This window comes from Macrosteles quadrilineatus, unplaced genomic scaffold, assembly GCF_028750875.1.
Source record: "Macrosteles quadrilineatus isolate MER2022 unplaced genomic scaffold, UCM_ALF_1.0 Scaffold_16__1_contigs__length_3527350, whole genome shotgun sequence".
NCBI lineage: Eukaryota > Metazoa > Arthropoda > Insecta > Hemiptera > Cicadellidae > Macrosteles > Macrosteles quadrilineatus.
Window position 1 is genome coordinate 2,733,166 of NW_026542609.1, and position 12,501 is coordinate 2,745,666.

Below are 12,501 nucleotides of genomic sequence, written 5' to 3' on the forward strand. Positions count from 1 at the left end.
TAGTCGGTATTTAGAATATTCGTGGTTGATGTACACCATCAGTGCCAACATTACTTGGTAAACCCAGGATACAGACAACAATAAGTCCTTGTTAGCAATATTACCGTTTGCACAACGCAGCCAGCTCAACATTTGTTATCATTTGTGACCACCCCACTGTGATTCGTCCCACTGCTATCTGGTATCAATATTTGATATGTTGATAGCTTCTGTCACCACAAATAATCTCTATTGTCATTGTGTAGTTTGCTCAAACAGTTTTTTAGGCATGACTTAACATTAACTTTTAGGTATTTGTTATATCCCAATAAAAAAATTCCTTTCTGTGGTCACCCAAAACTCAAACTCGAACATTTTGACGAAAACAATGCCTTCTCCATATACGGTGAGAAAATTTAAATTAACCTATCTGTAATCTTGTAAACCATGCAATAATAATTGCATGTAGTATTCAATTAAGACCATTTGGTGTTTTGCTACATGAAGACAAATGCCAATATTAACTCCGCCATATTAAGTAACCATTAAATGAAATAGTGTTGACTTAATTGTTTAAAATTTTCATACTTGAATGATAAATACAGGTTTGAGGCTGTGAATCAAGTTCGGCACTACACTTATTGTGGCTGTATTTTTTTATTATTTTATGACTACACACGATGACTTAGTTCTTTTAACTCAGCTTTTATTTACAAAATGTTTGTCTTCATAATTAGTTTGTTTTTTACATTGGTCGTAGTAGAATAGCCACAGCTATCCCTAAATAGAGGAATTCAAACCAAGATTGGCTTGTCAAAATATAAGACGAGCCATCAGATTTTATCACAGTCCAGTTTGCTATTGCCATTGCTTCACTCGAAGAAGGAACTGGGTCCTCCTCAAAGTCTAGGTACTCGGGTCTTCTTTGTACGTCAGAATGGTAAACTTTTACACACCAGATCCTCTGAAAGAAAAGGTTTTTATTGAACTAATACTGGTTGAACAGCATAGTAAAACTTGTCAACATTAAAACATTAAAAATTCAAGCAATTTTTCACTGTTAGATGTTATTACATAATGTAGTAGGGAACAACAGACATAAATAAAAATAAAAAAATGGGGCATGCTATAAGAATCTGTACTAAGTAAAAAGTTCTTCAATGGCAGTTTACTCTAGTGCAGGAGGCACTCTACACTATCCACAAAAATTAGAAAATGCAGTCACACTCAGCATACCCATATCCAAGAAATTTTTGACTAGGAGAGAAATAGTTCTTCTAAATGGTAGTACTAAAGTCTAGTGTTTCTGGAGTCATAGTGGATTCTTTCTCGTTTATATAAGTCTGATGTCCTTACAAAAATATTTCTAAATAAAAGTAAGTATTTTTATTTATATAAGTCAAAAAGAAGTGGAGAAGTTCATACAAAGAAGGTTTGAGTTTGAGAGAGAGATGCATTCTCGTCCAATTTTGGGTTTAAAGTATTTGGTTTTTAAAGACTTATTCATTCCCATTTAAATTAAAGCAAAGACTAAGGCTGACGCTAAAGCAAGGGAAATGGCAAAGGCGAGGCCTTTTGGCTAAGGCTTAAGGATAAGGCTTAAGGCTAAGGCTTAGTCTAAGACCAAGGCTGAGGCTAAGACTTAGGCTCATATTACACATTTTTGGCAAGCCTGCTATCCTTAACAAAATCATTACAAATCTAATGTATATATATATATAAACATTAGATTATTTATCCATAGATAAAACATACTCCTTTAGTAGATTTGTCATCCTTATGGAACAGCTAAAGCCAATTTTTTTGCTAGGTAAATAACAATTTAGTTTATTGTTAGTTTTTTGATATTTTGGTCATTTAAAATTTCGTTTAACCAAATAAAACGATTTAATCATAACCAACAACTAGTCCCTTAGTTAAAAAAACCAAACGAAATTAACCCTAAAATAATATAAAAAAATTTCAGTTTCAAAATTTCAAACCCTAGCGATCAGTGTCACCGGAAATTAACTAAACAAAAAAAAAAACGAGCATCAAAATGTACAATGGGCTGAGAAGTCTACTTGTGTTGGTTGGTCTATGGTTTAGCTTATCTTAAGTTGGCAAATAGGCTCTACCGTCTCAGGATCCAGCACGGTGCCGCTGGCGACGTACTCCTGCTCCCAGGATAGATGACCGTTGGTTGTGTTCACCCTCCAGGCGGTGTCCTTGTCACTCCATCCCTGGTGGACCCAGAACAGCTGTGGGGGTTGGTCGGGTCCGGTGGAAAACACGTCCAAACCGATCAGACGGATCCACCTACACCAGAGAATGTTTAGTTATGAAAAATAATGGTTATGCTAGTTAATGCCAATATAAACAAAATATACATGTAGACATAGATTTAGGTTGGGAGCAAAAATACAACTATTATATTATATCACAAGTGCCCAACGTTGACACACGAGGGCGTATGTTTTAAAGCGTAAACGAGACAAAGATGAGTGAGGTATATGGCAGGTGATTGACGTTTTCACAAATCTCAGTTGTTAAGCTAAGTTTTCATAGTAGGATCAAGACGTGGAGGGTATAGATCTTTCTCTAAAACCGCCTACATTTTGTGAACGGAGTATAGTGATTGATGTGATTGTGCTTTGTTGTCTAAGACAATCTGTAAGGACGTTTGACTAAAATCACCTGTTTCTTTAGCAAGGATCATTTGATCAAATAAATAAGTTCTGAGTCAAGTGTGGAAAAAGCAAAAGATACTGACTTTTTGCAAGGTCGAACAAGCCACTATCTGATTGGCGAGTACTAAAACCACACGATTTTTGTATGTAGTAAGCACTTTGTATAAAAAAAGGTCTTGTTGAACGCCTTGTATGACATTCAAATATTTGAAAGATGTTAGTTATACCTCCTCTGAAGATAACCTTTGAAATGCCTAATTTTAAGGCCATCGTTTGGGTGGCTGAGTGATTGTAGTGCTCGCATTCAAATCTGATTCGATTCAAAACAATATCGTTATCAGTAGTTCCAGTTGAAACTTGTAATTGGGCTACCAATTATTAATGATTTCTAACAACAGGTCGACAACAAAGACCAGGGTTGGACCGTTCCCTAAAAAAGTTAATTAATGCCACTGGTGTGGATAAATAAAGTAAATCATTATATTTTGAAACAGAAAAGAAGTTGGGTAGATGCTTATTAAGATTTTGTTAACCTACAAAATTATCGTGCTACGACAGGTACTGTTTTTAAAATAGAACACAACTGACCCTGTCAGTACAGAATGAGCTTTGGGATAAACACTAAACATTTTGCCTGTGTGTGCTATCAACAAAAGAATTGAAATCGTGTGTAAACACAATCTGTCATATCATGTCCAACTCTCGACAAATTTGATGTAGACACAAAAATTTGGTACAACAAATCTTATTAAAAATTATATGACATTTTTAAAATGTTTAACTTAGAAGTATCTTATTACGAATAAAAGATTTACAAACTAAATGAAAGACAATTGTTTATTTTCTTTGTTAATATCCAATCGTTAATTTACTAAATTTTCTAATGCAGAGAAAATGTTTTATGTATATTTAACAAAAAATACTACTGCGATGTATAAGTTACTAAAACTTTTAGTGCTGTAACAGACTTTATAGCAAAACTGATTGTATTTAGGCTTTGTTAACCCAGAACCCTTTAAACAGGTTGAAATATTTTAAGATGTAAAGTGTTTCAACCGTAATTTAATTTGCCACATTTACATGAGTAAGATCAGATGGAGAAACTAGGAAGCGTGTCACTATTTAATCAACGCCTGACATACATAAGACAACGACATAGACTGAAGTAGAAGACAACTTGACAACTTCTACACAGGAAATGGGTCAGCGGTAACGCGAGTTAAGCTCTAGAACCAGAAGTTTCTAATTACTTGGGGATTGATTGTGGCACGTCGTATAATGCCTAAGGGCAGGTTTGGATAGTTTAGTTAGAGCAATACTAGTAATTTGTTACTGTTTACTGGATGGAAATGTTCATTTGTAATGGTATATAACCCGTAGATATTTGATATAAATAAATATGCGTTGCTATTCATTTATAACAGATTTTTTAAAAGAAACTCTTGTTATCCGTAGCACAGTTTGTTTATTGTGTATACTTTTACTCATAATACTTCAGGAAATGGATTATGATTGAAAATATAAATTAAGTTGACCCTTACCCATAAAAAATCAAAATGTAAACTTAAGGTTCCTTCCTCTTGAAAGAATCATTCGTCCAGACTCTTGAGCTGCACTTTGCCACAACGCAATGTAATCAATTTAACTCTACATAGAAAGTTTTCATTGCTGCATATTACGTTGAGTGTTGTACAAACAAGAAACATACTGTATATTCGTTTTCTCATTTGCTGGACATAGTCATTTGAGCTGTGTTTGAACACCGATGTTTCGGAGATGTTACAGTTAACCATCATCAGAGCTCAGATCCAGTAGTTTAGTTTTAAACATTAAGTAAAAATTGTTTTTATAATGCCTGCCATCCTCGACAAGCGCCTTAAAAGAGTACTGCAACCTATCCAAAATGTAAGCATTCAAACACTTCCAACCCATGCCAACCCAGAAACCAACGTGAATCCTTAGGAGAACCGTCGTGGAATTTCAATTCTTCAGGAAAGAAACCATTATATACATTTATGTACATATTCAAGTATACAGAAACTAGACTAACCAATCACTTCCGTGCTGGATCTCATAGTCGACCATATTCTCACCCCAGTAGTCGGACGACTGCAGGACTGGGGCGAACGCCTTGGACCCACAAGTGTACACCCTCCGGTTCTGCAAGTCTAAGGCGAGGCTGGTAAGTCTCAGCCCATGGTTCAGCCTCATCCGATTGTCACCATCAAGGTCCGTCCTCAGGGAGTGGCCTGACTCGGTAGCTACGAACAAATACCTTTGGGAGTTGCCAAGCAGTATATCTCACCGACCATGAAAACAACTTAATTTTTAACTTAGTCTAACATTAGGAATAACGTGTCCAGAGTGAATGACGTTGATGAAAGTGTTGTTAACACAATCGATCTTCATTCAAAATCCTGACTTTTAACAATTTAACACATAAAAATAACATTAAATCACGTATTCAATTGGTTAATGAGTTAAATACTGGAACCAAAATCCATTGAACTTGTGGCAATTTCCGATACTTAAGTTCTTAGCTTCTCGTTAGGTTATAAGATTTAGGGTTTTTTAAAATGTGATTTTTTATTTTGAACTTCTGTGATGTTAAGATATTTTTACTTCGGCCACAAATAAGCGTAAAAAAATAATAGATGGAATCTTCAAGAAGAACTGTTAATATTGGAATTAATATAAATTTAAAATAATAGTTTTTATTTCAAATTTTTATAATAGTTGGAGTTTGTGGGAACACACACGCTTACACATTTCAAGCAACTCCTCACATAAATGTTAGATTATTGATTTCATTACAAACCTCCACTACTAGAGGCAGTTCTAATCAGTGGTTACATAAACAGTAAAGTGCCGTTACAAGTCATGTGGACAAAGCGGTGACCTCATTGAGATAGCAGAAGGCTGATCTCAAACAGTCCTGCCTTATCAACCAAAGACCACCTACTGTGTTCTGCGTTACCCTTATGAAGCAACAAACCAACGACACATAGAGATGTTAACTCGTTTGTCAGCTAATATAAATCCAAACTTCTATTCAATTCCCCACTCGTGAGTATGTTCTTGTCCCTTTCCCTCCTCTTACCTCATGTAGGGATCCACCGCCACATTGTTGTGTCTCGTGAGGTTTCCCGCGTTTTCCACCACCACTACACTGTTTCCCTCGTTTTCGTCCAAGCCTAGTCTCCATACGAAGCCTGTGGAAGGACTAGTCCAGTAGATGTGGTCGTGCTCCCAGTCAACAGCCAGAGTGCCTACTCCATAATCGAATCTCACAATCTCTTCGCCTTGAGCTTCTGGTCCGGCGTCCTCCATTGGCAGTCTGGAAACCAGATGCTTTATTAATTAATGTAGACTGATAATACTGTACTGTATGTATAATGTTTTTCTAAAGACGTATCAGAATAGCGAAGGGTATAAAAAAGGATACATGAGACTATAATTTCGTAAGTACTTGAAATCATTCAAGTCGATGGTAATAGATTACAGTAATTTACTGTAATCAGATAATCAGAAGCAGCACAATTTGCAACATCAGTAATGAATAGACTATCGTTTCTTCTTATAAGTATAAAAAAGGATGTCGGTTTTTATATATTTGTTTGGCAGTGATAAACTCAGACACCGCTGAACCGATGGCCACAAAACTTGGTAAATGCATGTAGAATTTCATGAACGAGGTTTATACAATATTAATTTTGTGATAACCTTCAGGGCTTAGCCCTGGAACTGTAATATATTTATATAAGTAATATAACAGTTTTTACTATTTAATAATTTACAAGGCTATGTTGGCAATATTTAAATATGTACGTTGAACTGTAACAGTTTGTATTTCCCACTACCAGTTAATAATATTTGAATAAACGAATGCTATTGGACGATCGGGTCACGCCACTTCCCCAACCCATGAGTCAATGTTAACCGACACCTCTACACCTCAGTTATAGCCAGCTTCCATCCTGAGTAACTCCGGCCCGTTCGGTCGTTAGCAGTTTTACAGTGTTAAACCGTAGTGCTTATTAACTTCCCGATTCCCGTAGTGTAAGACGTCAGGGTGACGTAGTGACTTAGTTACAGTGTATAAGGATAGCACCGTGTCAACGAAAATACGTCAGGGTGACGACACTTCAGTGGCGACGAGGATGGGATTCGAACCCACGCGTGCAACCTACCACTTCAGGAACCATATTAAAGTTACCCATGACAGGGATTATGAAAGAATTTTAGGTAGATTTTTTACTAACAAATATATTAAAGTAAAATATTATCGAAGATGCTGCTTTATAGTTTGTTTACTTTCGCCTGAGTTAATATTTTGATTCTGCCACACAGTTTAATGCAAGTATGCAAGATACTTTCTTAAAAAAAAAAAAAACAATCGGTACGATTGAGATTTTCCTGTATAGTTAGCATTAATGAACAAATACTGGTCAATTAATTATACAAAAGAACGCTCTACACGTAGGAGATTTGGTAAACAATCAAATGTTCAACAATAAAGTTACTTTTGTGTCATCCCCAACAACTCACTTACATTCGTCAAACATTGTTAGAAAAAATATACAAATATTTGTTGCAAAAGGGAAACAAAAAGTAGAAATGATGTTAAATCACAAATCTACCAAAGTAAACTGACGTTTTATGAAGATTCGCACGTTTGATCAATGGTATGCTTTTCAGCACTTTGTTCTTTTTAAATTCGATAACCGACTAACGAACTGGATTATAAAATTGTCTTTGTTCTTCGCTTTGCTTTTGTGACGAACAGCAACGTTTTTAATTTCGCAGATATATTTGTTCCCACATATGACGAGCGAAATGGTTGTTTTATTGTGTTATTTATTCAAACGTAATACAATATTGTTAACATTTTGATTTGATGCTGAGAATACGTAATTTGTTAAATCAATATAATGAGTAAACATTGAGTAAAAATCATTGTGGGAACGGGGTAAGAAATGTGAATTTTCAAACCTGATGTCAAATAATGTAAAAAATAATGAAATAAAAGACGTGTATTTGTATTTTGTTCCACAAGATACAAATACACACTCTATGGGTATCATAAAGATGTTTTTGCTTACACATATTTGTCTAAATACAAAAGTATTAAATCTGTATGTGGAGTAAAATAGGCTGTTAAAAAACAAAAAAAATATCCGTAGCCTACCTTGCGTAATCGCTGAAATTGTAAGCATTAAATGCATGCACTTTTATCAAAGTTCTTTCTCCAGATTTTACCCATCGAAATTAACGATTTTTAATTTATTGGAATACAAAAGCAGTAACAGTCATGTAAGTTTTGAGAGGAACAAATAAAGCAGCTTATATGTCCCTGCTTCAGTCGATTTTTATTCAACTAACTTTGATGCGCCTCCCAGCGTTCCAAAGTCGTATAAAACTTGTGAGTCTTGGTACGATCGAAGTTTTTCAACTCGTAACAGTCGCTCATGTGTCCTTTAAAAACAAAATTTTGATATGGATAAAAATAATAATAATTTGTAAAAATAATGATTAAATCGCTTAAATTCTCTTTAGCTTGTTTTTTGCAAAATAATTTAATCGTAATTAGTTTGACTAAAAAAAAAAACTGAATAAAATAAACGAAAAAAGATGAAGAAATATCAAACAGTTCTGCAATTCTTTTGAAAACGTCTTCTGATACTCTCATGAAATAGGTATCTGTATAAAAAATAAACCAAATATTCTTTTAGTACGCCATCTAAAAATATTGTGATTAATCATTTAATAAGCTTAGCACAAAGTAATGGTTAATTTTGAGTAGTGTTACAGACCTCTGCATAAAACTATCTAATACGTACAAATATAAAAAAAAAAATATATTTTCAGTATAATATCTGATTTGATGACTCAGAAATAGTATTGTGGCGCTCAATCGTTTTTCCGTAAACCGTAAAATGCAGTTGCGCGCCAAAAGCAATCACTTTTCTCTATTCTACGATTTTTACCTCCAAATGGCACCCCAGCCAGTGTAGTAGAATAGGTTTCTTTTATAGTGGTAGTCAATGCTATCCACATCCAAATATCTCTTAGTCAATATATTTCTCTGCCTCTTTCTGGTAGTAACATCTGTCCACGCTATGCCATGACTTTCTCCGTACAGAAGCCTAATAGGCTCCGGTTCTGAACAAAATTGACATAAATTATTTATTTTTTAACTATTTTTATTAATGTCACCCAGTTTCAAAAATGCAACTTTTCATTTTTTCCCTATTGGACATACCAATTAAGAGTACGTGATATAACCTTGATATAACGTGATATAACGTTGTGATATAACCTACAACTGAACTGACTTTTATTTGATGACAGAGAACGATTTTTGGCAATCGTTCGTTATCCCTGTTATCCCTAAGCACAAATTTCTTAACATCTCTAAGCACAACGGTCAGGACTATTTTTTTACATGATTAATTTAGGAATATGCATTTGTAAAGTAAATGTTTTATTATTTTTAAGGATATATTTTTTATTCCGATACTAATACAATAATGTATTTAAATAATGCCTATTACATGACTATCATTAAACTTCATTACAAGTCTAACTAAAGCTTACAAAATAAAATCAAAATATAAAGTAGTAAGGTCTACTGTTCAAATGCAGTTATTTTGGTATCAAAAATTTCATGTTTAAAAACTAATTTTACTAATTAAATCTATAAAGTACAACGTAGAATTTCTCACCTTCCAATGTACTGCTGTTCTGATACACAGACTCACCATCTGCAATAATCTCTAGAACATCTGCAAAAACATTATCATTAGTAGGCCTATGTCTAAGGTCAATCAAATCACAGCCCATTTGTCTATTTAATAATAGTTTTTTTCTAAATCTCCTTCTAGCCAAAGGGGGTTTGGAAGCTTTGAGTAATTTTGATGTTAGTAGATACAGTACTTTAAATCAACCTAATTTACACATTCAACTATTTGACTTTTCTATTGCTGTAAGCCTATCCCTGTTAGTTTCTTAATCTTTTTGTAAATTTAACTATTAAAAGTTTTCGTACATATTTTGAATAGTAAAAAAGCATTGTGATGCTTATTAGTTATTTTGAGTCTAAAACAAAAAAAAAAAAAAAAAACATAAACAATACTGGAACTATTGATTCTTAATAATAGAAAAAACCTTAAAAACGACTTTTTATGTTGGTTTTTCACCTTGCGTTTGCTTGAAACTCGTTTGATTTGAATAACTAATAGCTTAAATAAAAGCCAGAATTTCACTGAAGGTTCTTAGACCAAAATATATATGATTATATCATTATTCCTGGTAAAATACATCTTAAATTGAAGTAAGAATTTAAAAAAATCATATTTATGATTTTTGGTCAAGTAATACAGTCGATAAATATATGCCGATGTTTAATGTGAAACCTTACGTACATACCTTCATTTGAGACCTTAATCATGAAAATCGGTCGGGTAGAAGAGGCAAACGAACTTGGAAAAGAAAAACAAAATTTATCTTCCATAAGAAATACAGCGATTTTCGTTTATACGTATAAGCCAAGTGGGACTGTAGATAAAAAATGCCGATGCTTGATGTGAAATCTGTGCGTGCATACCTTCAATTCGAGACCCATATCAGGACAATCGGTCGGTTAGAAGAGCCAAACGAACTCAGAAAAATTATAGGTACGGTATACAATTTAAATGCTCAGTTTTTAACTTGAAATCAAAATTTATTTTTAATGTTTGGTTTAAATGTTTGTTATTATTAACAAACTTTACGTAGGCTACTTCACTACGCTCTTCATGACAACACAGGACAGTAAAATTTCAAATTAGTTTAGATTAAAAGCGAAGTTTAAAAAAGTTTTGATCAAGTAACATTATCCTTGTTTGGGGATGAGAGAAGATGTAACAGTTTGATAAGTAGACACTTATCAGTTGTGCAACGGCCTTGGTGCTGCTCTTATCTCTTATCAAACTCTGAGGTCGAAATGGGTGATAGGATGTTCCGGACTTGAACTGGTTTGGAGGCGAAATGTGAAGATATAACGCGAAAACAACCGAAATATCATTGTTACGGTGTCAAAGTTGTGCAATAATACTGACGGAAGTTGTTTTAAGTGTTTGTATTAAAGCGGTTAATCATTTTGTTCACAATTAAGTAAAAAAAATGTTTAAAAAATATGAGAGTGTACATAATGGTGAGCATCGCTTTTATTGGCAGCTACTTTCAAACAAGAGTAAAGATAGAAATTGGTTGGGGATAGCTTTTACTCAGTACTAGGGTAATGCATTAAGGGTTTACCACGCCTAATACAGATACAAAATGATTTATTACAATTTTATCAAGCTGAAAACACACATTTCAAGTAACGAATTCTCAAGCGTATTTTATTTGCTATCAATAAAATTAGTATATTGTAAACGGTTGTAAGAGTTTTGATATAGTGAAAATAAGGAAGGCTAAATTGAGCTTTAACATCAACAAAAAGGCTGAAGAATATTTACATCGATGCATTCTTTGCTTATAATAGAAAAAGTTGTTTTTATTAGTATTTTTGACAGTATATAACATTTTACAACAATAACTTTAGCTAGGTATACCAACATTTTGTATTTTATCTAAGTCATTTGTAACATATTGATATGTATGCCTACATAATTCAATTAAAATTTTAATAATCAAGACAACAATTACCTATTGGTAAACAATATAATACCAAACAACCTTACGTTTTTTTTAAACATGATTATTCTAGTTCAATTTGTTCTATGATTTTCACAGATATATTTTCCTATAGTAACATTACTTGAATGCTAAAAAATCCCTTCGTTCATCGACAAAACTAGAAGGGAGACCATGAAATCGATTTTGTACGAAATAAATTTGCAGTTTTAAACAATCAAACATGTCCACAAATTTTCCTTAAAGTGTTAAAATACATAAAATCACTTTTAGAAAAGGCTCACTATAACAATGCAAAATCCTTCATAGAACACATGGCTTTCACACAAAAATAACAGATTACAAAAAAGCAAACTTTTTAACTAAGGTTGACTTTCAATCCTTATTATTATATCCTAACGACTTTAATTATGAGTTTATCAAACATGAATAAGACTTGCCTAGATTGACTAACCTGCTACTAGAACGATGAAGCCTAAAGCCCAAGGCTTCATGTTGAAGTGGCAAAAGACAGCAGACTGATCAGATGTTATCTTACTGAACAAACTGACCACAGATCATTCAAACAATGACCGGGCTGGAATCGGTTCAGTAGGTCTATGACGCACCAAGCGATCATTTCCTTATGTTCATATCTAGGCATAGAAAGTGAATGAGCATATCTAGTATTGGAGTTTAATAGTGGACCAATCTGATCTTCATAATCTGTTTCAAGTTCTAAACATAAATAGTGGTTTTCGTAGGCCATTGCCATGAATGTATGAATCAGAGTCCATTTTAAAGTGTAGATTAAGTTATTTATGAAAACAGAAAACTTATATTGGTGAAAGACAAGTTACTCTGTGTTTCAGACCATCCTCCATAGCATATCTATCTATCTTATGCATGCAATTGACTTCTTCAGTCTGAATTTTAAAGTGGTAGTAGGCTTAATGTATTCTTTAAGCTTGGCAAAAAAACCTATTATATGTCAAAACGATCATTCGATATGTGCCATAAAGGTTTTATACATTCTCACAAACATGTAACTATTAATCAATAAAATATTATTTGTCTTAACTGGCTCTAGCCTTTCTTTACATTCCGATTTAAGAACATAAATTGGCGGATTTGTTTGCTTTATTATAAGTATATTAGGCCTATAGTTGTGAGCCGAAGCTTATTTTAAATATAA

At 33.5% G+C, this 12,501-nt stretch overlaps 1 protein-coding gene across 1 annotated transcript; it reads right to left on the bottom strand.

Moving 5' to 3' along the window:
* Positions 1–617: 617 nt before the first annotated feature.
* On the bottom strand, positions 618–11,855 carry LOC129005112 (low-density lipoprotein receptor-related protein 1B-like). The gene is made up of 7 exons (XM_054433921.1): positions 11,782–11,855; positions 9,374–9,433; positions 8,636–8,810; positions 5,749–5,985; positions 4,699–4,923; positions 2,097–2,277; positions 618–943 (listed from the first exon to the last, which is right to left on the bottom strand). The coding sequence occupies exons 1-7, from the start codon at positions 11,819–11,821 to the stop codon at positions 725–727; spliced, it is 1,137 nt and encodes a 378-aa protein (XP_054289896.1). The 5' UTR covers positions 11,822–11,855; the 3' UTR covers positions 618–724.
* Between the last annotated feature and the right edge of the window lie 646 nt (positions 11,856–12,501).

What these genes read in the sequence shown, in the direction of transcription:
- LOC129005112 (XM_054433921.1), bottom strand. Translation starts at nt 11,821, where the DNA reads ATGAAGCCTTGGGCTTTAGGCTTCATCGTTCTAGTAGCAG. An exon ending in GAACAGCAGTACATTGGAAG is followed by an intron (nt 8,811 to 9,373) that starts GTGAGAAATTCT and finishes AATTTTGTTCAG; the next exon opens with AACCGGAGCCTATTAGGCTT. An exon ending in CCGTGCTGGATCCTGAGACG is followed by an intron (nt 944 to 2,096) that starts GTAGAGCCTATT and finishes CTTTTCTTTCAG; the next exon opens with AGGATCTGGTGTGTAAAAGT.